General features: G+C 38.6%; 1 non-coding gene, 1 pseudogene and 2 gene segments (V, D, J or C); 1 reads left to right on the plus strand and 3 right to left on the minus strand.

Annotated features, from left to right (window-relative positions):
- Positions 1–502: 502 nt before the first annotated feature.
- On the plus strand, positions 503–2,631 carry LOC126001727 (heat shock cognate protein HSP 90-beta-like; annotated as a pseudogene).
- Positions 2,632–7,995: 5,364 nt separating this feature from the next.
- LOC126002856 (5S ribosomal RNA) lies at positions 7,996–8,114 on the minus strand. The gene has a single exon (XR_007493473.1). It is a non-coding gene; the product is annotated as a 5S ribosomal RNA (ribosomal RNA).
- A 1,194-nt stretch (positions 8,115–9,308) lies between these two features.
- LOC126001728 (T cell receptor alpha variable 14/delta variable 4-like) lies at positions 9,309–9,810 on the minus strand. The segment is given in 2 exon segments: positions 9,309–9,616; positions 9,762–9,810. Coding segments are annotated over 2 exon segments (357 nt in total).
- Positions 9,811–13,330: 3,520 nt separating this feature from the next.
- LOC126001729 (T cell receptor alpha variable 13-1-like) lies at positions 13,331–13,820 on the minus strand. The segment is given in 2 exon segments: positions 13,331–13,656; positions 13,769–13,820. Coding segments are annotated over 2 exon segments (378 nt in total).
- Between the last annotated feature and the right edge of the window lie 12,353 nt (positions 13,821–26,173).

The following is a 26,173-nucleotide window of genomic DNA, read 5'->3' on the forward strand; positions in this document are numbered from 1 at the left end:
TCCATTAAAAAAAGGAAAGTCTTAAGTACAGTTTAGGTAGAGATGTGTCTCTAGGAATAATTTAGTGCAAATGTCTTTTTAAGACATCCTACCCACAAAATAAACCCAAACCTCTACTCTTTTCAAACTGATATATTTGGAAGTACAAATTTACATGATATGCAATTGTTATAACAACTACCACAATAAAAGCTAGATGGTGAAACCTATTAACCAACCAAGTTCTATAGTATACCTATTGTTCCTAGGCCAAAATGTACAGCATGTTAGTAAATGCTGTAGGAAATTGCAATATAATGGTATTTCTGTTTCAACTACTTAGACATAGAAAAGGTACAATAAAATACAGTATAAAAATTGTACAACTGAAAAAAAATTGTACAACTGTATGAAGCACCAACAAATAAAGATTTCAGGCTTAGAAATTGATTTGTCTGGCTCTTGTTACCCCTGTACAGCTTTGTTGCTGGGCCTTGTCCAAGTCTGCCCTGCTCCTTAATTTTTACAACTCTTCTCCTTCAAAATTCCTGAGGAAGTGCAACATGGAGAAGAGAAGATGGAGGCTTTCACCTTCCCAACAGAGATTGTCCAACTTATGTCTTTCGTCATCAATCCTTTTATCCAAGCAAGAAAATAGTTATTTGGGACCTCATTAGTAATGCTTCTGATGTCTTGGACAAGAGTCTGACAAGACTCTGACTTGAGTCTGACAAGAGTCTGACTGACCTTTCCAAGTTGTATAGTGGTAAAGAGCTGAAAATTGACATCATCTCAAACCCCCAGAAATGCCCCTGGGGGGGGGTGGGTATTAGCATGACCAAATCTGAACTTAAAAATAATTTGGGAACCATTGCCAAGTTTAGGACTAAAGAAATTATAGACGCACCAGCTCAGATTTGTACAGATATCTCTAGGATTGGGAAGTTTGGTATTGGGTTTATTCTGCTTACCTGGTAACATAGAAAGTGATTGTAATCACAAAGCACAATGATGACAAACAATGTGGTTGGGAGTTGTCTGCTGGGGGATCATTCCTTTATTGTATGTGCTGACCATAGTTATTCTACTGACCAGGGCACCAAAATGATGCTTCATCTTAAAGAATATTGGACATAATATTTAGAGGAAAGAAAAGTGAAAGTACGGAAGTACTCACAGAAAGATGATGATATAATGATGAGATAGAAGAGGAAAAAGGTGGTAAAGAGAAGAAAGATGATGTGGAGATGCCTAGATTGAAGATGTAGGCTCAGATGTAGAGGATGGTAGTGATAAGGATAAAGAAAAGAAAACTATGATTAAAGATAAATAGTTTATTAGAAAAAACTAAACAAGACAAAGCCCAATTAGACCAAAAATCCTGATGAATATGGAGAGTTCTATAAGAGTCTAACCAATGATGTAGTTATTTATTTTTTCATTTTGGGGTCATGCCAGGGATTAGTCCTAGCTCTGTGCTCAGAAATCGCTCCTGGCAGGCTCGGTGACCGTATGGGATGCCAGGAATTAAACCAGGGTCCCTCCAGGGTTGGTCGCGTGCTATTGCTCCTGTCCCTCAGGAGTGATTATTGAGCACAGAGCCAGAAGTAACTCTTGAGCGCCACCAGGTGTTCTCTCCTCACCTCCCCGCAAAAAATGCTTTAGCACAGCAAAATCTTGAAGGTCATTCACAATAAAACATTAGGAAGTATCTTGAGCTCTTCTCTGAACTGGAAGAAGACAAGAAGAACTGCACAAAATTCTATGAAGCATTCTTTAAAAATTCAAAACTTGAAATCCATAAGGACTCAATAATATGCAATGCTTTTATGAGCTACAATGCTATCATACTTCTCAGTTTGGGAATGAGATAACTTCTCTTCAGAATATGGCTCTTACATGAAGGAGACTCAGACATCCATCTATTTATTACATCACTGGTGAGAGCAAAGAACAGGTTGACAACTCAGCTTTTTTGGAGCAAGTACAGAAATGAGGCTTCGAGGTCGTATTTATGACAAAGCCTATTGATTGAATACTGCTTGCAGCAACTTAAGGAATTCAATGGCAAGGTCCTTTTCTCAGTTGCAAAGAAGGCCCGAAGCTTAAGGAAGAAAGGAGAAGAAAATGGAGGAGAATAAGGCCAAATTTGAGAACCTCTGTAAGCTTATGAAGAAAATTTTGGGTAAGAAGATTGAGAAGGTTACAGTATTTAATAAGCTGAGTCTTCACCCTGCTACATTGTGACTAGCACCTCTGTCTGGACAGTCAACATGGAGTGAATCATGAAAGTCTGGGACCTTTGGGACAATTCTCAATGGGCTGCATTACACCTGGATACCTGGACACAAAACAAGCACCTGGAAATCAGCTCTGACCACCCCATTGTGGAGACACTGAGAAAGAAGCCATAGGCAGACAAGAATGACAAGGCATCTAGTGGTGCTGTTGTTTGAAAATGTGTTTCTCTTCTCTGGCTTCTCACTTGAGGACCACCAGACCCACGTCAGCCATAGCTATAGCACAATACAGCTAGGCCTGAGCATTGACAAAGATAAAGTTACAGCAGAGGAGCCCAGTGCTACTGTTCCTGATGAGATAATTCCTCTTGAGGGTGATAAAGCTGCATCTTGCATAGATAAAGTATATTAGAAGTTTCCACCTGCAGACAGTGGCCTCTGTATAGTGTATGAAAATCTTCTCCAGCAGTGCAATGATGATCTTACCCACTGACATTAGTGTTTTATTTTCACTCCTGTCTTTTTGTTAGGCAGGATGAAGGAAGGGTCTCAAGATCTCCCTCTCCCAAATTTGACTACAAGTTTAAATGCTGTTTTTGTTTATTTTGTTCTAAAGTATACAAAATTAAAAAAATTTATCTAAATGAGTTATGATGTATGTGATATGAAGGCCTAAGACATTGTATTACTGGAAACTTCCTAAATACTATACACTCAACTAAATTTATTTTAAATATATTGTTGTTCTGTAATAAAGTTTAACCTGAGATTGCAAAAAAAATTCTTCAAAGATATTATTTTTAAACTTTTAAATAATAGCTTAAAACAGAAACCCATTAAAATTTTCTTTATATTCTGGCTGGAGAGATAGCACAGTAGGGTATTTGCCTTGCACACAGCCAATCCAGGAGGATGGTGGTTCAATCCTGGCATGCCATATGGTCCCCAGTGCCTGTCAGGAGCGATTTCTGAGCACAGAGCCAGGAGGTATCCCTGAGCTGAGCGCCTCTGGGTGTGACCCAAAACCAATAAAAGATAAAAGATTTTTTCTTTATAACATGACATTATAAACTTTTGTCTATTTTTTAATCTTTTTTTGTTGTTTGTTTGTTTGTTTGTTTTTTGGTGGGGGGGGGGGTTACACCCAGCAGTGCTCAAGGATTCCTCCTGACTCTAAGCTCAGAAATCGCTCCTGGCAGGCTCAGGGGACCATATGGGATGCCGGGTAAGGCAAACACCTTACTTCCATGCTATCTCTCCAACCCCTAATATTTATTTTTAAATGTTTCCATGGTTTTGTTAAAAAAAAACTTTTAAAGGAACAGAGAGATAGTATGGCACTTATCTTGCACCTGGTTGACCAGAAATTACCTCTTCAGTACCCCATATCGTCCTCTAAGCCCTGCCAGGGAGAAATACATGAGTGCAGAGCCAGGACAAGCCTTAATGCACCTTAATATTTCTCTGTACTAATAAAATTATATGTTTGGTGGTTTGTGTCTTACATTTTTTCCCAAACTGTTGATATCTGCAAAATCTTTTACTAAACATTTTACTGTAATTATTTTTCTTCTTCACATTTTTTTTCACCTTTCGGGCTATTTTTCCTTTGAAAAACTTTTGCTGGCTAGAAAGGTTGCAAATGTGAGGCTGGCCACTGGTTGCAGCCCAAAAAGAAAACAAAGAGAAAGTTGCAAAGCAGCTTAATTAAATTAATAAATTAATTGGTTTTGGTGCCATTTCCGGTGACCTGCAATGCTCAGGGGTTGCTCCTGGCTATGTGGACAGGAATCGCTTCTGGCCTGGGGGACCATATGATATGGAACACCAAGGATAGAACCCAGGTCTGTCCTGGGTCAGCTGTGTGCAAAGCAAAAGTCCTGCTGCTTTCTTCACATTTTTTCCTCTCATCTCTTATTGAGCTATGCATTTATGTTCCAGTAATACCAATAACTCATCTTTGGTCAATTTCTCAGAAACTGCTCCTACAAACTCATCAATTCCATCATCATTCTCACCCAAGTTTTAAAAGGCTGCCATTTTCAATCACAGCTTTACTGATTTTTCCAACCTTTGATTTCTTGTCCAAACCTCTGAAGTCATAGACAAACTATCTCTTAACTACTGTTGGACTACACTAGTGATGTTTGGAAGGAGAAACATTATGGTTATATAGGATGAAGATCACAGTATAGGCGGGTGTCTGGAGGACATTATAAATCACAAATACAATCTTAAAAGATAAATTATTCTACAAAATATGCTTCTGTAGTTCACTGGCATTGTAATTCAGTAGGAAAAGCTAAGGAGAGAACCTGGGTCATCCACAACCTCTTATTATTTTTTAGCACATAGCTTATTGGTGCCTCCATGATCTTGAGGTTCTTATTGTGCCAAATCACTAAATTTTAACTTGCAACATTGTCCCCAAATAGAACTGATATCCTAAAAGCCTTTGAAATGTGGCATTCTCCTTATGAAAGAAAAACCTTCCTTCCAAGGTTATGTTTCCCACATAGGAAGATTTGAAACTCGGATGTGGCTGATTGGTAAAGTGCCTGATCAGGCTTCTATTTCTTTCTCCCACACATGTATTCACACAATCAAGTTAATGAGGCTTTCTCCATTTTTGAAGACTTTCTCTGCAAAATTATTTTCCACCACATTCAGAACCATTGGTGTTTTCCATTTTCACTCTTCCTTCCTTACTTCCTTCTTTTTTCCTCCTACTCGTCCTTTTTTTTTTTTTTTTTTTTTTTTTTTTTTTTTTTTTTTTGGTTTTTGGATCACACCCAGCAGCTCTCAGGGGCTCTCTGGCTCTACACTCAGAAATCGCTCCTGGCAGGTTCGAGGGATCATATGGGATGCTGGAATTCGAACCACTGTCCTTCTACATGCAAGGCAAATGCCCCTTTCTCCATGCTATCTCTCCACCACCCCCCAAGCAACTTTTATATGATTATTTTCAAACATACCATGTACTTTGACATTATAGGAATAGTCAGATTCAGATAGAATTATCCAAAGATAATATTATTTTTCAGTATAGATTTTTCTGTCTCTAACAAGTTTTTGCTTTGGTTGCAATCAGTAACATAGAGTGTTACAACTATGTCAGGTTTTCAGTCAAGCCATTAGCAGTTTCTCTATATCTGATTAATAAACTTCATATTTTTGTTAATATCTTTGTTCTCAGTGAAGCAGCTTTTTAATAGCCCCCTTCACTTTTTCAGGTTAATCAAGCTCTTAACTATGGTGTAATGTACTGTCTTAATTGTAAGCAATAATCATTGCTGATTTTTCTTTTGTAGTTCTTTATCAATTTTAATTTTGTTTCTAGGTCAATCGCTCAATAATATGCTTACAGGCCTCATTGAGGTAATTCATACATTTTGGTAGCATGGTGAAAAGGCATAAGATTAAATCAAGCATGAGATAAATTGATGTCACCAAGAAACAGAAATAGAGAGGTGAGTCTGGTGCCAATTTAAAACACTACAGGTTGATAATGGCTACTACATAATTAGGCAATAGGTATATGAGAGTACCTACCATATATGTCAAACTGGATTAAAAAAAAAATCACTGCAGACTATAAACTGAAAATAGAAAGCAATTAAGAAAATTAAAATATAGAAAGATACTTTATTTTCATTCAGTGTAATATAATCACACATTACTTAGTATGAAGCATACATACATATGTAATTAGGTACTTTCATTTATGTATTATCAGATAGTGTAATGATATTACCTAGATGTGATAGCATAGAGTCTGACACAGGCAGCATATAAGAGCACCATAATATATTAGGTCAATCATTGACTAAAACATAATTACATGGTACAGGACTTTTGAAAGTGGTATAAGTACATTATGTACATTCCCTATTAAAATCTCAGAGGTGTTTTTTAGAAGTAGAATAAAACATATTTTGTAGATCTAAGTGTTCCCAAAGGGCAAACATGTAGAATGAAGAAAAAAGTGAAGACTCCATACTTCTTTTTCTTTAAAAATTTTTTTTTATTTTATACATTGTACATTTGCATAGTTGTTCATAATACAGTTCAATATTCTATCATGAATGTAAGATTCCTTCCAAACTGTTCACCAGTTTCCCAACCTCCCTTGGCAGGTAGGAATAATTTACTTAATATTTTGCATATTACTATTGGGAAATCATAATTAAAATTATGGGGTGTGGTGTAGCCATGAGTTCCACAAATTTGAGGATCTATAGTGCTGGACTGATGAGTTTATATGGAGACAGCAGTGGTTCATAGGAGCTTTCTGAAGGACCTCAGTGAGATGTGCTCTGAGGCCAATATGTCCATGAGCTTTTCCTGATAGTTGCTCCTTTCTTTTAAAAGTTATCTGAGTCTATAGCATTGACCACTTGAACAGACATGATAAAAAAGGCTCTGCTTCATGGCATGGCTCTGATTCATGAGTGTGGCTGCAAGCTGCTATCTGGAAGTGCAGAGGCATAGGGGAGGCAGCTCCATCTACCTCCAAAGCTCCTGGAGATGTCAGCCACAATACCAGCATACCTGAGTGTTTGGCAAGTCTCATATTTCTTGACTGCAAAATTTATTACTAGCCAGTAGTGAAACTTCAGTGTAGTAGTACTAGCATAAAGACAGATATATAGATCAATGGAAAGGAGTGGAGATCGCAGAACTAAATCTTTGCATCATGGTCAAATAACTTTCAACAGAAGTCCCAAGACTATTTTTAATAGTGAAAAGCGCTTCTTCAATTAAAAGGTTCTAGAAAAAAAGAAATAAAATATAAAATGAATGAAGTTAGATATAAACCTTTTATGATATAAAAGTTAACTCAAAATGGCAAAAGAATAGCATAAATGTAAAAACAAACTATTTGAAGAAAACATGGAGGGAAAATCTTTCTGATGTTGGATATTGAGTAGCTTCATATATATCACATTAAATGCAGATTATATAAAGGAAAAGACATAGGAATACTGAGGATATTCTGAGTCGTAGAATTCATGTTGTATGCATGTGAGGCTCTAGTTCTATTCCCACACTGAAAAACATAGCAGATAAATTGGAAATTCTTTGCATAAAGGAAATATGCAGCACAGTGTAATTTTATATAATCTAACTTATAGAATTATAGACAATATTTGCAAATCATATCTCTGGAAGGGGTTAATATTTAGAATCTAATCAAAACTTACTACTACTCAAGATCAAAAATACTTCCAAAATATCTTTAAAATATTTAAAGGAGGCCAACCAGGCCAAGCACTGCCATAGTTTTAAGAAAGCTTCTTATCCAGAAGCCCTCCTGCCTCTACACTGACAAATCCACCAGCCCCAGTCCCACCAGGCCAGTCCCATATTTATGACAGCTAAATTACAGCTGTACTTATTTACACCTCATTGCTCACTCAGTCTATTCCAGGTGTACTGCTGCAAATATGGAGATTTTAGAATCTTGATATATTGTTGATAAAACCAAAAGTGGCAGTGAATGTAAAAAATCAGTATGACAATTCCTTAAAAAAAATTATTATCCAGACATTCTGAGAATAATTCTTACCAAAATTTAAATAATCTGACAATATATTCAGAATAATAATAGATCAGTTTTCAACCTATGGACAAATAAACAATATTCAAGATTATGAGAAGACTGAAGCTACTACAAAATTTGCCTTAAAAACAATTGAATAAACACATATGTTGCTACACAGAGTGGAATAATTTTAGGTCTCTTTATTTCTTTTCTTTTTTTTTCTTCTTTATAAGCCTACAGCACCTAGTATTCCCAGGCAGTCTCCCATCCAAGTACTACCTAGGCCCGACCCTGCTTAGCTTCCGAGATCAGATGAGATCGGGCACGTTCAGGGTGGTATGGCCGTATACATAATTTTAGGTCTCAAAAAGAAGAATAATTTCTGACTAGATACTATAGTATGAATATACTTTGAAGGCAAACATCACATGAAAAAAAATTGTTTTTGGTTTTTGGGTCACACCCGGCAGTGCTCAGGGGCTACTCCTGGCTCTACGCTCAGAAATTGCCCCCGGCAGGCTCAGGGGACCATATGGGATTCGAACCACTGTCCTTCTGCATGCAAGGCAAATGCCTTACCTCCATGCTATCACTCCAGCCCCTCACATGAAATTATTATAGAAGTAAAAATTCAATATAACTTAATGTGAGATATTTCATAGGAATTAATGTCTAGTCTTACACACAGTGAACTCTGATTTAATTCCCAATACCATATATGGTCCCCCAAGAATGAACAGAGTGATTCTTGAATGAAAAGCCAGGAGTTAAATCCAGAAATCAGGGTGTGGCCTAAACTATCTTTCCAAAAGAATTTTTAGTAAAACTGGTATGTTTCTATTCCACTAATCTGTTTCATAACAGTTTAGTTGTTAGAGACTCAAAAATAATATATCTCCCCATTTATAATATAAACTCAGTAAGTAGCTACTGAAAAAGTTCATCTGAATATCTATTATCTAATTCACATACATAGACAACTTTTGCCCAAAATGTTTCTGTAATTAATTAGCTAATTTCATAATTCAGTCAAATCACCTGTTGAAATATATTATTTCACTGGTTAGCTCTTTAATCTTTGGTATAATACTCTGTATGACTATAATCATTCTGAGTATTGACAGTGAACCTGTAACACTATTATTTTTATTTTGCTCCTGAAATGATTGTCCATCAGTAGTCAATTCAGTATAAGGGCCTTGTATTGAGACAGTTGTTCTCCAGCCATGTGATGTGAAGAATTACCCAGAACAATCAAGCAGTAATCTTTTACATTCAGGAGCACAAAGTACATTGCACAGGGACTTGACTCGGTCACACCCAGAATAGCTTGATGTACAATGGGTGATAGCAATGAAAATATGATGCTATATCTCTGGAAAGTTATGTATTTAAAGTTACTGTCTGTTTATATCCTTAAAGTTGTGCTGCCACAGCCTGGCCACTTCCTCTCTGTAACAGCAATGTTGTGTGATGTTCCCTGAGGCAGGTGGATGTATAAGCAGAATACTGGGGTTCTGGTACATCTCCCTCCAACACATCACTCACTGTGGCTCATCCAGTGCACAGAAATACACTGCAGAGTCTTCCACCTGAGAAGATGAGATGAAAAGTTCGATAGACTTGCTTGTCTTCTGAAAATTGACTGAGTAGCGTCCTTCACTTGCATTTTTCTGGTCATAGGAGTTCTGACGAATGAGCAAGATCATTTCCTGATGGCTAAGTTGTTTATACCAATAGAGATAGTAGTTAGTGAAGCTGGTGTCATATGTGCAACTCAGGGTTACGTTGTCCAGCTCCTGTGCTTCTTTGGCAGGTTGGGTTTGTTTTACTGTCTGGGCAATACTAAAGCCTGGAGGTAAAAAAAAAAAGTTTCATAAACAAATAAATTCTACATTATACTCCTTTACTCTCCTTCCCAGAATACCCATAAGACACTGCTGGACTCTAGTCCTTAGGCCATAGGGAAAGTACATTCCTACTGAGGCTATGCCTACCTATCCACAGAGAAGCCAGGAACAACTTCAGAGAACTGCAGAGCAACATGCTTCAGTTCTTCCTTCAAGTAGAAAATATCTTCTTAAACGTCAGATATCTACACTGTAAAATGAGACTGACTGGGTGAGGGATGTATTTTTTGGGTCTGTGATACTGCTGCCCCCAACAGGAAGCAGGAGTTTCCTGTTATAGCAAGTTGGCATGTGTCAGGTCAAACATCCCCTGTGCTGAGTCTCTTCCAATCCCAAACTCTCCTTGAATTCATTAACCAAATTTGTTTTTGTACATAATTATAACTGATGGAAAATTTATGGTTACATTGATGTGACATTCTCTTATTATAATAATATTAAAGAAAAATTATGCTTTTCTAAGAGGTAAGTGTGGGAGGGATGATATCACAATTTCTCAGAACAAATTGAATGGAGAAAAACTAAAAACCTTTATTTACTCTATGATAGAGCACAAGGCAAGGTTTCCCTGTCTCACCACTTCTATTCAATATAATTCAGGAAGTATTTGCTATAGCAATAAGCTAAGAAAAAGACATCAAGGGCATCTACATATTAAAGAAAGAAGTGAATCTCTCATTGTTTGCAGATAACATGATACTGTAGCTAGAAAATCCTAAAGACCCTAAAAATGCTCCTAAAAATAGAATTGTATAGCAAGGTGGCAGACTATAAAATTAATACACAAAAATTCATGCCTTTTCTCTGTACAAATAATGAAAGAGGAGAAATATAGTAAAAAAAAGAAACTCATTCCCAATTTTACCTCAGAAAATCAAGTACCTTGGAGTCAAAATAACTAAAGAGGTGAAAGACCTATACAAAGAAAACTACAAAACACTATTTCAAGAAATAAAAGAGGACACAAGGAAACATATACCCTGTTTATGGATTGGGAGGATTAATATCATTAAAATGGCAATACTTCCTAAAGTATTGTATAGATTTAATTTAAGCCCTATAAGAATACCAATTACATGTTTCAATGAAGTTGATCAGACACTCCTGAAATTCATATGGAGCAACAAATGTCCATGAATATCTAATGCAATCTTGGTTAAAGAAGATAGGAAGCTGTATTATAAAACTGTACTATAAAGCAGTAGTCATTAAACAGCATGGTATTGAAATAAAAACAGATCTTCAGGTCAATGGAATAAACTCGAATATTCAGAGATGGACCCCCAGGTTTACAGTAAATTAATTTTTTATAAAGAAGCAAAACCTACAAAGTGGAGCAAGAAAAGGCTCTAACTGGTCAACTGCTGCAAAAACTGAATTTGGACCTCTTGATAATGTCATGCATAATGACTGCTGTGGATCATTTCTCCACCATTACCCAGCAACCTTCAGACCCGATGGCTGAAGGGGCTACAGGCTCCAGACCAAGCTCAGAAAGGCTTCAGCTCCCAACTCTAAGACTCTATATTTTATATTTAAACAACAAATTTCAAAACAAAATGGATTTGGCTAGACACAGAAGGGACCATTTATACTAGCAGCCAGGGGGGCAAAGGAGGGGCAATATGGAATCAGGGGTGGAGGGAGGACAACATTGGTGGTGGAAATGACCCTGATTCCATGTCACTATGTACCTGAAATACTACTGTGAATGATTTGTAATCCACTTTGGTCAAAATAAAAATTATTAATATAAAAATGGATTTAAAACCTTGATATCAGAACTGAAATCATAAGGCATATAAGAAAAATGTAGACAGAAAATTCCATGACATTGAAGCTAAAGGCATCTTCAAGGATGAAAGACTAGTGTCCAAGCAAGTGGAAGCAAAGATAAACATATGGAATTACACTAAACTCAGAAGGTTCTGCACTTCAAAGGAAACAAAGGTACAAAGACTACTCATGAAATGGGAGAAATTTACCCTATATCCATCAGATATATAAGGCACTTGAACTTTTCAAGAAAACATCTAACCCCACCAAAAATGGAGAGAAGTAATGAACAGACATTTCCTCAAAGAAGAAATACAGATGGACAAAAGATGCATGGAAAAATGCTCCACATCACTAATCCTGAGAGATATGCAAAACAAAACCACAATGAGGCATTATCTCATAACACAAAGACTGGCAAACATCACAAAGAACAAGAACAAAAGATGCAAGGAGAAAGGGAGTCTCACTGCTGGTGGAAATGCAGATTGGTCCAACCTTTTTGGAATATGTACATTTCTCAAAGAGCTAGAAATTGATCTCCTATATGATCCATCAATACCACTCCTAGGTGTGCACCCTAGGAACACAAATGTACCCTAGGAACAAAAAAATATAATTTAAAAAAAAATGTCCTCTGCAATCCTATACTCACCACAGCACTATTTACAATATCCAGAATCTGAAACAACCCAGGTGCCTGAAAACAGATGAGTGGCTCAAGAAATAGTAGTACATCTACACAATGGAATATTATGCAGCTATTAGGAAAAATGAAGTCATGAAATTTGTTTATACATAAATGGACATGAAGATTTTTATGCTGAATGAAATGAATCAGAGGAAAAGGGATAGGCATAGAATAATCTCACTCATTTGTGGGATATAAGAAAATAAAAGGTAGTGTAGTAAAAATGCCTAGAGACAGTGGAGATAAGGTTCAAAGGACCAGTCTATGGTAGGGAGCTTGCTACAAAGAGAAGTGAATGCAGCTGGAATAGAGAAGGATCCACTGTGACAATGATGACTGGAACAGATTATTCTGTACAAGAACTGGGTAATACAAGAAAGGAAATAAAATGGCATGCATAGCACCCTTTCACTAATAATAGTACACACCACTGTCTCTGAAAGAGAGCAAGATGGAGGGAGAGAGAGAGACAAAGAGGGAATAAGAGTAAATTGAAATGCTTGCCCCAGAGACAGACAGGAATGCGGGGGAATAGAGAACATTGATGATGGAAAAGGTGCACTGTTGAAGGGTAGTATACATTCAATGACTGAAACCAACTATGAACAATTCTGTAATCATAGTGCTTATATAAAGCAATAAAAATATAGAAGTATAAAATATTAACAGTTAAATTGTGGTTTATAAAGTTTGGAAATTTTATTAAAGATGGAAACCATTCATTCTCTAACAGCAAAGGAATGGACATCTGTACAATAGACTATTGATGATACTATTTAAAAGTATTTTCATACAAAAAGAATTTTGTCACAAAAATATGAATAAGATAATATGAACAATTAATGAATACCAGAACTAATAAGAAAACTTCCAAAATTCTAAAAAAATTAAAATATAAAATAAATGTGATCTTCTTAAAAAGAGCTAATTAATGAGCAATTAATTAGAAATTAAAAGCTAATTAATGAAAAAACAAATGTAGAATTATCTTCATGAATTTTATTTTACAATAAAACATAATTAAATTGCTTTAAGAATTCAACAAGCAACAATTATTAAACAAACTTTTTAACTCTTCCAAATCTCCATGAATTTAATTGATTTTCTGTGTTACTGTCTAATGTATGCTCTTTCATTGCAAACAGAAGATGCATTGCACAGGAAAAGGAAATGGGCCCAAACTTGAGTTTCAGCACAAGTTGCAGGTGCCTGGAAAGCACTGTGCACTCGCTGCACAGAAGTAGACAGCTGAGTCTCCAGGCTGGGTATCTGCTATGTGCAGGGAAAGATGTTTGGCATTTTTATCCAGTAAAACTGTGAGTCTTTGGTCTTTCTCTTGTGGCTTAGTTGAAAGAATGTAGATGATCAAATGAAGGCTTTTCCCAAGTTCTTGCTTATACCAAGGGAAGTAGCTTGAGGAACTATCTGAATAAGTACAGTTGATAACAGCCTTGGCTCCCTGGTGGACACTCAGGATGGAAGGACTCTGCTCCACATTCTCTCCTCTACTAACACCTAAAGAGAAATAAAAGGTGAAACTTATAATAAAGAATCACACCCAATCATTTTTTCCACTCTTCTTTAGCTGTTAAAGTTTATCATCTTTTCCCCTAGTATCTCAACTCACAACCCATCCTCAGCCACAAGAACAGGAATCCTGCACCAATGGATGTCTTCATGGTTCCTCCCTTTAAAGTCAACTGTGGACATGTAGTCCTCAGCACACAAGTTGCTTTCAATATCAAATTATTCTTTCCTGTCTAACAACCAGTGTTTCCTTAATCTACAAAACCAATCAGAAAGAGACTGCTCTGCCACAACCAATGCTTACAGCACTTCTCTTGCCCTGTCCTGCTGCAGCAATAGAAGTGCTCTGCCATCTTGTGGTCACATTAGCAAATACCAAACTTGCTTCTGTGAGATTTGTGTGCCGGCAAGGACTCAGACACAAAGCAATGGTCACATAAATTAGGACTTAGTTCAAATTAGTTTCTTTTAGTCAAATGAACCTTTTTTCCTTGTTCATTATGAAGTAAAAGTTTCTAAATGGAAATTTAACCTAATATGAGAATAAGTGATAAGAAAATGCTCAATATATCAAAGATCTTTTTTTTTGGGCCACACCCGGTGACGCTCTGGGGTGACTCCTGGCTATGCGCTCAAAAATAGCACCTGGCTTGGGGGACAATATGGGATGCCGGGGAATCAAACCATGGTTTGTCCTAGGTTAGCGCACAAACGTGTTAGTGCTTGCACCACTAATCTGGCCATCAAAGATCTTTGATCTCCAATCCTCTTCTTCTAAGGTGGTCTTATCAATGGCATTGCTATTTTTCTAGAACTAAGATCCAACAATGAAATGTAAAAGTTTTATTTATTGTAATAGAAATAAAATATGGAACTCAATGATAAGGAAGTAAGGGGATAACACCACTAGTTGTTATGTTTCAACTATAAAAACAACTTCATGATTAGATTTTGATATGCTATGAGAACTCTGAAATTATTCAATCTACTCAAATGTTGTGTGAATAAATATTATAGCATAAAAAATGATCCTAAGGAATTAACCTTGAGATAATACCTCTGGGAATTCAAGACTATTTGCATTTCCATAATTAGAAATTTCTCTCCTGTGATTTGTACTTACAGTTTTTTTGTTTGTTTGTTTTTTTTGGTTTTTGTTTTGTTTTGTTTTGTTTTGTTTTTTGTTTTTGGGACACACCCGGCAGTGCTCAGGGGTTACTCCTGGCTGTCTGCTCAGAAATCACCCCTGGTAGGCACGGGGGACCATATGGGACACCGGGATTCGAACCAACCACCTTTGGTCCTGAATTGGCTGCTTGCAAGGCAAACACCGCTGTGCTATCTCTCCGGGCCCTGTACTTGCAGTTTTTCTGAAGAAAGGAAGATTAGAAAAAGTTCTTTACCTACATTTTATATCATATGTACTAAAGGATAACTATCAATTAAGAATCATTAAAAATGTAAATTTTGTGTAAATATAAATGTGTTTAAAGTAACTATATTATGAGCAACTTTGTAAACCATGTTATTTTTAAAAACATATTTTTAATTTTTATTTATTTTATTTGAAAAAAGTATTTATGTATTTAAATAACAGGTATGTATCATATAGTTGACCATAATACATTTGTTTCCAGACAAGTGAGAGCAAATTCATTTTAAAATAGAATAGAAAGGTAAGAAAAAGGAAGAGAAGGAAAGAAAGAAAAAATAGAACTACAGAGACAAGCAAATTTGCGAAATTTATTCTATCTCCAATGACACTTTGGCAGAGGTTTAATAAACATTTGTTGCTAGCTGACAATTCTGTTATTTCATTTGCTGCTGAACATTAAGTGACCTTAGCCATACATTGGCCTCTAAATTTGTGTGTTCCTAAGGAAATGACAGTATCAAACAAATTAAGTTGTTCCAGAATTCAAAGCACTATTACTGATACTTTAGCTTTTGTAGGGCAGTGTTTTCAGCTTCCAGGTCTCCTGGGAGTACAAGAAGGCAGGGAGGTGCCTGTACTCACTCCAAAAAAGTTCTTGTGGTATCAGCCCAAATATCGGCATACCTAGAAATTGGTCAGATTGGTGTCTTCGCAGAGAGTCATAGAGGAGTGGTGGAACAGGGGCATAGGCAAAGAGGTGATTATGGGTGATGGATGCAGCAGGCATGGCTTCAGCAAGGAAAAGGCTTTACCAGCCCATTCTCACTGAGATTTCCAGGTTTAAGTTGCATGCCCAGTGTACCCATATGCTCAAGCCTTGGTTTACAACTCTTTCAAGAGATATAAGTTAGTCTATGAGTATGGCCTAGTGGAGACATGGAAATTGGTTTTTCTGGGTGTGGTTACAACTGCCAGGTTTCCCATAAGTATGACAAGATGGAGGAAAGGTTCACACACTCACTCTAAAGTGTCTGGTGATATCATTCCAAATACCATTATACCTAGAGTTTGGTGAAATTGGTGTTTCTGCAGAGTGTTATATGAGTGATGGAGCAGGGCCATAGACAAAGATGTGATTATGGGTGACAGATACAGCAGGCATGGCTTTGGCAGGGTGCAGGCTTGGCCCATCCTCTCCTCCTAATATTGCCAGTTTTTAGCTGTGTGGTTGGTCTTCCGATGATGTTTCTTACAATTTTGTTCATATCTCTTTCAAGAACAGAGTGAGTCTATGACCCTGTATAGACATGGCACCAGAACAAAAGAATTTAATGTTTTACCCTGCTCATGGACTGGCAGGATCAACATCATTAAAATGGCAATACTCCCCATAGCATTATATAGATTTAATGTGATCCCTCTAAAGATACCCATGACATTCTTCAAAGAAGTGAATACAACATTTTTGAAATTCATTTGGAACAACAAACACCCTCGAATAGCTAAAGCAATCTTTGGGAAAAGGAATGTGGGAGGCATTACTTTCCCCAACTTTAAACTGTATTACAAAGCCATAGTTATCAAAACAGCATGGTATTGGAATAAAGACAGATCAGTGGAATAGGATTGAGTACTCAGAGAATGTTCCTCAGACATGCAATCACCTAATTTTAATAAAGGGGCAAGATATCCTAAATAGAGTAAGGAAAGCCTCTTTAACAATGGTGTTGGCACACTGGCTAGTCACTTGCAAAAAAGTGGCCTTAGACCCCCAGCTAACATTATGTAAGAAGGTAAAATCCAAATGAATTAAAGGCCTTAATCTCAGACCTGATACCATAAGGTATATAGAACAGCACGTAGGTAAAACACTCCATGACATTGAGACTAAAGGCATCTTCAAGGAGGAAACAGCACTCTCCAAACAAGTGGAAGCAGAGATAAACAAATGGGACTATATTAAGCTGAGAAACTTCTGCACCTCAAAAAACAGTGCACAGGATACAAGAGCCCCCCACTGAGTGGGAGAAACTATTCATCTAATACTCATCAAATAAGGGGATAATATCCAAAATATACAAGGCACTGACAGAACTTTATTATAAGAAAAAGACATCTAACCCCATCAAAAAATGGGGAGAAGAAATGGACAGGAAATTTGACAAAAAGGAAATACAAATGGCCAAAAGACACATGAAAAAATGCTCCACATCACTAACTATCAGGGAGATACAAATCAAAACAACTATGAGGTACCATCTCACACCACAGAGATTGGCACACATCACAAAGAATGAGAACAAGCAGTGCTGGCGGGGATGTGAAATGGCGGGGAGAGAGAAAGATGCAGAATGGCCTCACTCATCTATGGGTTTTAAGAAAAATGAAAGATATCCTTGCAATAATTTTTAGAGACAAAAGAGAGGAGGGCTGAAAGTTCCAGCTCGCTACATGAAGCTCACCACAAAGAGTGTGAGTGCAGCTAGAGAAATAACTACATTGTGAACTAGCATAACAATGTGAATGAATGAGGGAAGTAGAAAGCCTGTCTTGAGTACAGGCAAGGGTGGAGTAGGGAGGAGGAAAATTTGGGACATTGGTGATGGGAATGTTACATTGGTGAAAGGGGGTATTCTTTATATGACTGAAACCCAACCACAATCATGTTTGTAATCAAGGTGTTTAAATAAAGATATTAAAAACTTGTTAATGTTTTTATATAATACTCTACTCCAATGACTGTAGCTTAATTTATTATCAGTAGTATTGGATTCACAAATTCTTCATTGGACTAATTTCTCTATTGAAAACATAAGCTTTAGGTCAATGTTCTGTCTTTAAAATTCAGTACCAACATTAATCTTTGACATTTGAAAATGCTCTGAGAGCTACTATGTCCCTGTCCCTAGACAGTCATGACCTGTTCAAAACTTTTATTCTCCATGATTATTTCACAAAAAACATTCTGATTCATACCCAGAAAGTGCTTGAGTTGGACATTTTATTAATAGTTCTCTTATTCTCCAGATTCCATTACTTTTTATTCTTTATTTGGTGTGTGTGTGTGTGTGTGTGTGTGTGTGTGTTTTAAGCTACATCTACAAAGCTTTGGATGAATTTCTTGCCTTCATAAGATATATACTTACATATGCTTTGGAAAATGAAAATACAAGCTTTTTCTGAGAAAGCCCCATTTGAAACATCAGGAGTATTTTGCCTCTCCTGTGCTCCTATAAAAGCCAGTGAGGAGAGACTGCTTTTCTGGTGACAACAGAGCTCAGCCTGAGTTCCATTTTTTTTTTCAAAGTATTCAATTTCCACATACTGGAACTCTTTATTCCTGCGGTAAAACTATTGGTACCATTGCTTTAAGGAAACAAATTGGAAGGATTTGCATGCCTTCAATGCATTCAACAGTCTCTCTTTACTCAGTAGGGTGATCTTGCAGGAAGCAGGCAGAAGAAAGAAATTTACAGGGAAAAGGGAGAATTCAATTCTTTCTATTTCTACCTCCTTGCTATTAAGCAGTTTCATGTTGCCATCTTGAATATACTTTCTGCCTCGTAAAATTAACTTGTTGAGGTAGATTTTTAGGGTTTCTTGTAAAATAAAAATATCCACACGTGGTGAGTCTGCCCCAGGTACCATTTTTCTAAGCACTTAGGTGGTCAGGTCTGATGAAGCAGGGTAGCATAGGAGAAATAATACCAAGCCAGTGAGTTAAAGATTCATTGGAGTTGTCTGCTTTTTGCCTCATGGCCTCTCTCTGCTATGTGCTCTTGAAAAGGGAAATCAGCCCCCCCCCAACCTTGGCGGGTGTTCCGCCCCTTAAGGAAGTCGTCACTGCCTCGGCCCCACCTCTACCCCCACCTCACGAATCATTGGTGTTATCGTAGCGGAAGTCCAGCCCTCAAGGACTCTTCTTCCCCTCCCACTTCCCATCCTATATAAGGGGGTGACAAGGGACCCACGAGGTCTTTGGTCCCCTTTCTATTCTGGGGGAACTTTGACCCTGGCCATTTGACTGGTCAGTATTAAAGCACTTTTTCAAAGCATCTGCTGGAACTCATAAGCCTCTTCATTTCTCTGCGCCGGGTAACTAAATTAGGACTTCCGGACCTTTCAGTTTGGCGAGCCAGCCAGGAGTCCTCAATTCTGCCCGGCACAGAGAGCTATGAACAGGTGTCTGGTGAGTTCTGATGTGTGTGTGTGTGTGTGTGTGTGTGTGTGCGCGCGCGCGCGCTTTGCTTCGTGTCTGTCTTAGTCTGAGATTATGTTGTATTCTGTGTCCAGTGGGAAGCTAGCTTTGTGGTGGCTTGGCTAATGTTATGAGCTCTTTGCTTGATGTGGAAACCGAGTGAGTGATAGCAGACTTTGTATAATAGGAGGGTTCGAGTCCCTCACGTGACTTAGGGATCTTCCACCTGATGTGTTTCCGGGATTGGAGTCCCCACCTGACGCGTATTTCCAGGTGACAGTGAGTTGACGAACTCTGGCTGCTTAGGTCACAACCCTGGTGGTACCCCAGGGGTTCAGTAAAAGCAGCGGAAAGACGTTTCCGGGCTGCTGGAGAGGTTGTCTGCCTGTGATTTGTGGAGCTCAAGAACTTGGTCATTGGCATAGTTGTCTGTCTAGGATTTATTGTGGGCTGCAGAGATTAGTTTGGTTGTTTGTGGCGCCTGCCTGTCGGTTTGTCTGTCTGTTTGTTTCTTGTCTGAGTGTTCTATGTTTTTTTTTTTGTCTGACCACGGGACGCGCCCGACCCCCTCGCAAGGGCCGACCCCTGGGGAAAGAGGCCGACCGCCGGTGAGCCCGCGTCTCCCCCGCCCGTCAGTCATCCCAGCAGCGAAACGCGCGACCCCCGCCGCCCGCGGCGCGGTGAGAGGGCGCCCGAAACCCGCCTAACCCGCTCCCCCCCCCAACCAGGAAGCGGGCGCGTGCAAGGTCCATGCTAGGGACTTGGCGGGGGGTGTTGGAAATTGCAAATCCCAGATTTCTCAAATGGCCATCGGGAATAAATTTTCCTGGAGAATTTCTGAACTTTGCAATTCCCCAAATATCCTGCCATGTGTTCAGGCCAAAAAGAGCAACTGGCCGTTTTTTTCTAGCCGAAAGAAAAAAAAAATGCTTTTTAAACTCTCCAGCCTGAAGAAATTCACCACGCCCCAGGGCAAACTATTGTTCTCCCAGCCTCACCTGGCTGGGGAATGTAGGTCATTTACATATCAAAGAAGAATCTAGCAAATGGTTTGGAAGTCAAAAAAAAATTTTTTTTGAGCATTTAAATTTCTAACTTAAAGGTTTCTTAAAAAAAATTAATAAGAGGATGTTGCAAATTACTGTTGTTATTTTTGTTTGTTTGTTTTTCGGTGCACGTGGAAATTTTTAGCAGCGGAACCACTGCAAAAGAATGAGTGGCGAAGCTTAAAAAAAAAAAATAAAGGAAGGAAAAAGAGAAGGAGCCGAATGGTAGGGCGTTTGCCTTGCATGCAAAAAGGAAAGTGGTGTAAAAGAAATTAAAAGGAAAGTGTGTAGCGTTTGCCTTGCATGCAGAAAGAAAAGTGGTGTAAAAGAAATTAAAAATGTGTAATAAAAAATGTGTATAATCAATCTAAATAATTATTAATATGTCTCTAGGTTAAAAAAAATGTAAATGTTTTTAAGCATGTTCTACCAAAAGTAGTAAGCATTCATTCTTTCTGGTTTTCAACATTAATTTGTGTGAACATTAATATTTGTATCACTGGAGGTTTTATAAAATTGGTCTGGTTTTAAAAAATGTATAAAATATTTCGTTGTAAAAAAGATTCTAGAATTATCTAAGTAATTTAAGTAATATTTGCTTTTTCTCTTCTCCCAGAACCTTTTAGTACTATTTATGTCATGGCATCATGTTGCTTTGCACAGAATACAAGCAGATGGCTTTTCTCTCTGCATGAGGAGTAGTCCACATGCAAACAGAAAATCAAAAAATTAGTAAGGGAACCCCAAAGCCCTCTTTCAGAGGAATAATTGGAGTTAAGGTGGTGTGGCAAGCAGGCATCCTCAAGCATTTGGCTGAAAAGACCGGCGAGAGACTGAAATAAATGGCCTGAGTAAGGAAATTGAAAATTTTCCTAGATCATCACAGCCTGTGGGCCCTGCTCTCCCCCTCAATCTCAGAAGAAGAGAATTCGAGGTCAGTCTCTTCCAAACCTGGAGAGGAGTGGAACAGACAAGTCACCTCTAAAAATTCCTGCAGAGGGTGAGATGCCCAGCCAGAAGAACCTCATGCTGAACCAACCAACTCATCAGCCAAACCTGAGTGACTGTGAAAAACCTGCAGTGTCCACAACCTATCCTCAGAAAAGCTCTGTAAGTAATGGGGGTGCCCCAGATGGAAATTTCTCCAACAGCGCTGTATATGTGCAAAGGAAAAAGCCAAGTTATTCAAATACCGGGTAAGGTACAAGGTAAAGGTGGAGAGAAAAACCATTTTTGGTAGCTAATTAAAATTCTAGTGGGCCTAACTTAAAACCCACTTCTTTGAAGTAACTTATGTAAAAATGCTCTTACTAGTTGTAAATGCAAATGTTAGTCTAACTGAAGTAACTCAAAACTGTGTTTATTCATGATGCTATAATGCTTTGTTTTCTGTTGATTAATTTGTGCTATCATTACAGACAATAAGAACAGCTGTGCCATTCAAGTTGTGCTATTTACTGCTCCAAGGCCTGAGTGGGTTAAGTAATATTCCCCTGTATAATTAATCTAATCCTTTTCAGGTGTTAAAACTGCAAAAGTGAACCAGTTAACTGCTCCTTTAGGGAAATATAAGATTTCACCCTATCTAGAGATTGAAACTGCAGTCCCCTGTCAGCCTGAAGTAGCTACAGAAGATTGATCTTCGACCACGTTCCCTCTAATAACTTCTAGGGTAATGAAATCTCTAAAGCAAAATGGTCATCAGAAAAAGCTATAAGGAAAATAAGGAGAAAATAAAGGCCGCAGGAATTAATAAGCCAAGTTAACAACTAAAAATAACATTATGCCTATCTATCCCAGAGGTTAAAGCAGGTAGCAAAAATTATGCTTCTCTTGGTAATGTTAAAAGTAAAACAGTCATTAATAAAAATAAAATTTCTTCATCTCTGTCTAACCCAGTGCAGGAAAGGCAACTGAAGTTTAGGGCTCTCTACCCCAACAGCTGTTTAAGTTGCAGAAATGAAGAAAAGAAAGCAGAAACCTCCTTATTTTCGTTGTGGAATTCACAGCCTATGTGAAAAGAACTGCTGTCAAGGTGAACTGCATGCTTCCTGGGTTCACGCCTTCCATCTAAAACCTGAAAAGTGAAGCACACTGAGGATCCTCTCAAGATACGGGTCCGGCGGGCACACTTCAGCCCTAATGCACTCACTAACTCTGAAAATGCTCTCCCTGGCACTTGCTAAGGAAGGGCTCGAACTGCTTACCTCCGGTCCTCTACTTCCCATGTGTGTGTTTGGGGGGCCAGAATGGGTGTGTAAAGCAAAACCTCAGCCTTTGCCTCCCTCTTGGAGGGGGGGGGGGATTGGCCTCTGGCTGTCCCTGTCTCACTAGGTAATCTAATCTTTGCTTCTTCTAGCTGGACTTATGTCAAAAGGTAGCCCCTTTTTAGCTTTGAATCCTCGAATTCGCATAACAGCACCAAATCTGTAAACCTGGGTCAGGTAGAAGGTACTCAGTGCTCAAAAGTCCTGCCTGCTCCCTCTAGCCCAGGGTATTTACCTCCGAAACGGGTATAAATATGTGGTAAAAATTTGGCTTATGCATCCCAGCATTAGTGCTCCCCAACATTAACATCATCCCAGAAACAGAGCCCATCCCTCTGCCTAGCATACATTTCTTAGGCACTCCTAGGTTTGAGCACTCTACTGGTAGGGCTCAGAAGTTGCAGGTAAATTGGTAACTGGGAAAGCAGGGCTAGCAAAACTAGCGGGGCTAAACAGAAATAACAAACTCTCACAAGAGTTAATTTCAAATGTGTAAAACAAAATCAAGCACCATCAAGAGTAGCTGGCCAAGATAAAAAGCTATTAAATGGTCCCTTATGGTCTTTATGGAATGGAATTCTCCCCTATCTAATACCCCTACTGGGGCCCCTCCTAAGCCTTTTTACTTCTGGTAGCCATTGGCCCATGCAGGGTTAGCTCATGCAATAATTATGAGCAGTAATATCAGAAAGTAAAGGCCCCAAATCACATTGGCTTCTAGGATTAGAAGCCTCCAGTACAAGAAGTGGGGATTGAAAAGGGAAATCAGCCCCCCCCAACCTTGGCGGGTGTTCCGCCCCTTAAGGAAGTCGTCACTGCCTCGGCCCCACCTCTACCCCCACCTCACGAATCATTGGTGTTATCGTAGCGGAAGTCCAGCCCTCAAGGACTCTTCTTCCCCTCCCACTTCCCATCCTATATAAGGGGGTGACGAGGGACCCACGAGGTCTTTGGTCCCCTTTCTATTCTGGGGGAACTTTGACCCTGGCCATTTGACTGGTCAGTATTAAAGCACTTTTTCAAAGCATCTGCTGGAACTCATAAGCCTCTTCATTTCTCTGCGCCGGGTAACTAAATTAGGACTTCCGGACCTTTCACTCTCACTCTCCCCAGGCCAAAGCCAGCATTTCTGTTTCTTTACTCAAAACAACTCCCAATTACCAGAAAGGGGAAGGTCTAGAAGTCAGATACAAAAGTAATTATCCATTTGGCTTTTACATATCAAAGGAAGAGATTACTGAGAAGAGTAAATAGGGGCAACACATTTGTTTAGTAAAGCTAGGTTCACCTTACAGTTTCTTCTAGACCTAGGATTCTTTTAAACTGCTTAACAAATGATATACTATTTTCAACTGGATGAATCAAATGTGGAGTGCTGTGAGAATGAGGAAAATCTATGCTGTATGTGGATTCCCAAGATCATATTTAATTCCATCTGTAATCTTGGTGGGCTAACAGTCTGAGTTTTCCCACTAAGAACTCAAGAGACTATACAGAATTGGTAATGTTGTCCTAGAACAGAATTATTGACTGGGCTCCATTTTAATTATCATCATTAAGGGATTAAAAAAAACTATTCATACAGCAGGTAAGGCCTTCCCTGGCATGTAGCCAACCCAGGTTTGAACCCTGACACTCATATGGTAAACTGATTGTGTTAGGATGGACCCTAAGTGCAGAGCCAGTAGTAACTCCTTAGCACGGCAGGATGTGCCCTCTCCCCCCCCAATAAATCAAGTGAAAGTAGATTCAGACTCATACATTGTAAAGGCCCTACAATGGAGATGAACACCATTCTCAGCCAGGGAGATACTGCTTTCTAGAGGCAATTCTTTTTGTTTGTTTGTTTGGGGTTTTTGGGGGGTCACACCTCATACCCGGCAGCACTCAGGGGTTACTCCTGGCTCTATGCTCAGAAATCGCCCCCAGCAGGCAGGGGGGATTCTAACCACCGTCCTTCTGCATGGAAGGCAAACACCTTACCTCCATACTATCTCGCCGGCCCTTAGAGACAATTCTTATATGTTATAATTGAGTACAACGAGCTGCAATCAGGGCTTTTCTTCTGGTTCTCTGTTCAGAGATCACTCCTAAAAGTGCTCAGATATATGGTGCCTTCCCCGCTCTAATATCCTTTGGCTGTGCAGTTTTTATATCTATAATGTATCAAATTTTTTTTCTTGTAGGGCATTGTCCTTGCATATGGCCAACTCGGGTTCGATCCCTGACATCCCATATGATACCCCAAGCCTGCCAGGAGTAATTTCTTTTTTTTAATTGTTAAAATATCTTTATTTAAACACCGTGATTACAAATATGATTGTAGTTGTATGATTACAGTCATGTAAAAAAACACCCCCCTTCTCCAGTGCAAGATTCTTACCACCAATTTCCCAGATCTCCCTCCTCCCCACCCCACCCACACCTGTACTTGAGACAGGCTTTCTACTTCCCTCATTCATTCATATTGTTATGATAGTTCTCAGTGTAGTTATTTATCTAACTAGCTCATCACTCTTATGTGGTGAGCTTCATATCATGAGCTGCACCTTCCAGCCCACGTCTCTCTTGTCTCTGAGATACTGCTAAAAATGTCATTCATTTTTCTTAAAACCCATAGATGAGTGAAACTATTCTGTGTCTTTCTCTCTCCCTCTGACTTATTTCACTAAGCATAATAGATTCCATGTGCATCCATGTATAGGAAAATTTCATGACTTCATCTCTCCTGATGGCTGCATAGTATTCCATTGTGTATATGTACCACAGTTTCTTTAGCCACTCATCTGTTGAAGGGCATCTTGGTTGTTTCCAGAGTCTGGCTATTGTAAATAGTGCTGCAATGAATATAGGTGTGAGGAAGTAATTTTTGTATTGTATTTTTGTGTTCCTAGGGTATATCCCTAGGAGTAATAGCTGGATTGTATGGGAGCTAAATTTCCAGTTTTTGGAGGAATCTCCATATTGTTTTCCATAAAGGTTGGACTAGACGGCATTCCCACCAGCAGTTGATAAGAGTTCCTTTCTCTCCACATCCCCTCCATCACTGCTTGTTCTCATTCTTTGTGATGTGTGCCAATCTCAGTGGCGTGAGGTGGTATATCATAGTTGTTTTGATTTGCATCTCCCTGGTGATTAGTGATGTGGAGCATTTTTTCATGTGCCTTTTGGCCATTTGCCTTTCTTCTTTTACAAATTGTTCATTTCTTCTCCCCATTTTTGATGGGGTTAGATTTTTTTTTCTTATATTGTTTGGCCAATACCTTGTATATTTTGGATATTAGTCCTTTATCTGATGGGTATTGGATGAATAATTTCTCCCACTCAGTGGGTGGTTTTTGTATTCTGGGCACTATCTCCTTTGAGGTGCAGAAGCTTCTCAGCTTAATATAGTCCCATCTGTTTATCTCTGCTTCCATTTGTTTGGAGAGTGCTGTTTCCTCCTTGAAGATGCCTTTAGTCTCAATGTCATGGAGTGTTTTTACCTACATGTTTTGTATATATCTTATAGTTTCAGATCTGATATCAAGGTCTTTAATCCATTTGGATTTTACCTTTATACATGGTGTTAGCTGGGGGTCTGAGTTCGCTTTTTTGCAAGTGGCTAACCAGTTGTGCC

The sequence above is a fragment of the Suncus etruscus genome, chromosome 2 (genome assembly GCF_024139225.1).
Source record: "Suncus etruscus isolate mSunEtr1 chromosome 2, mSunEtr1.pri.cur, whole genome shotgun sequence".
Lineage (NCBI taxonomy): Eukaryota > Metazoa > Chordata > Mammalia > Eulipotyphla > Soricidae > Suncus > Suncus etruscus.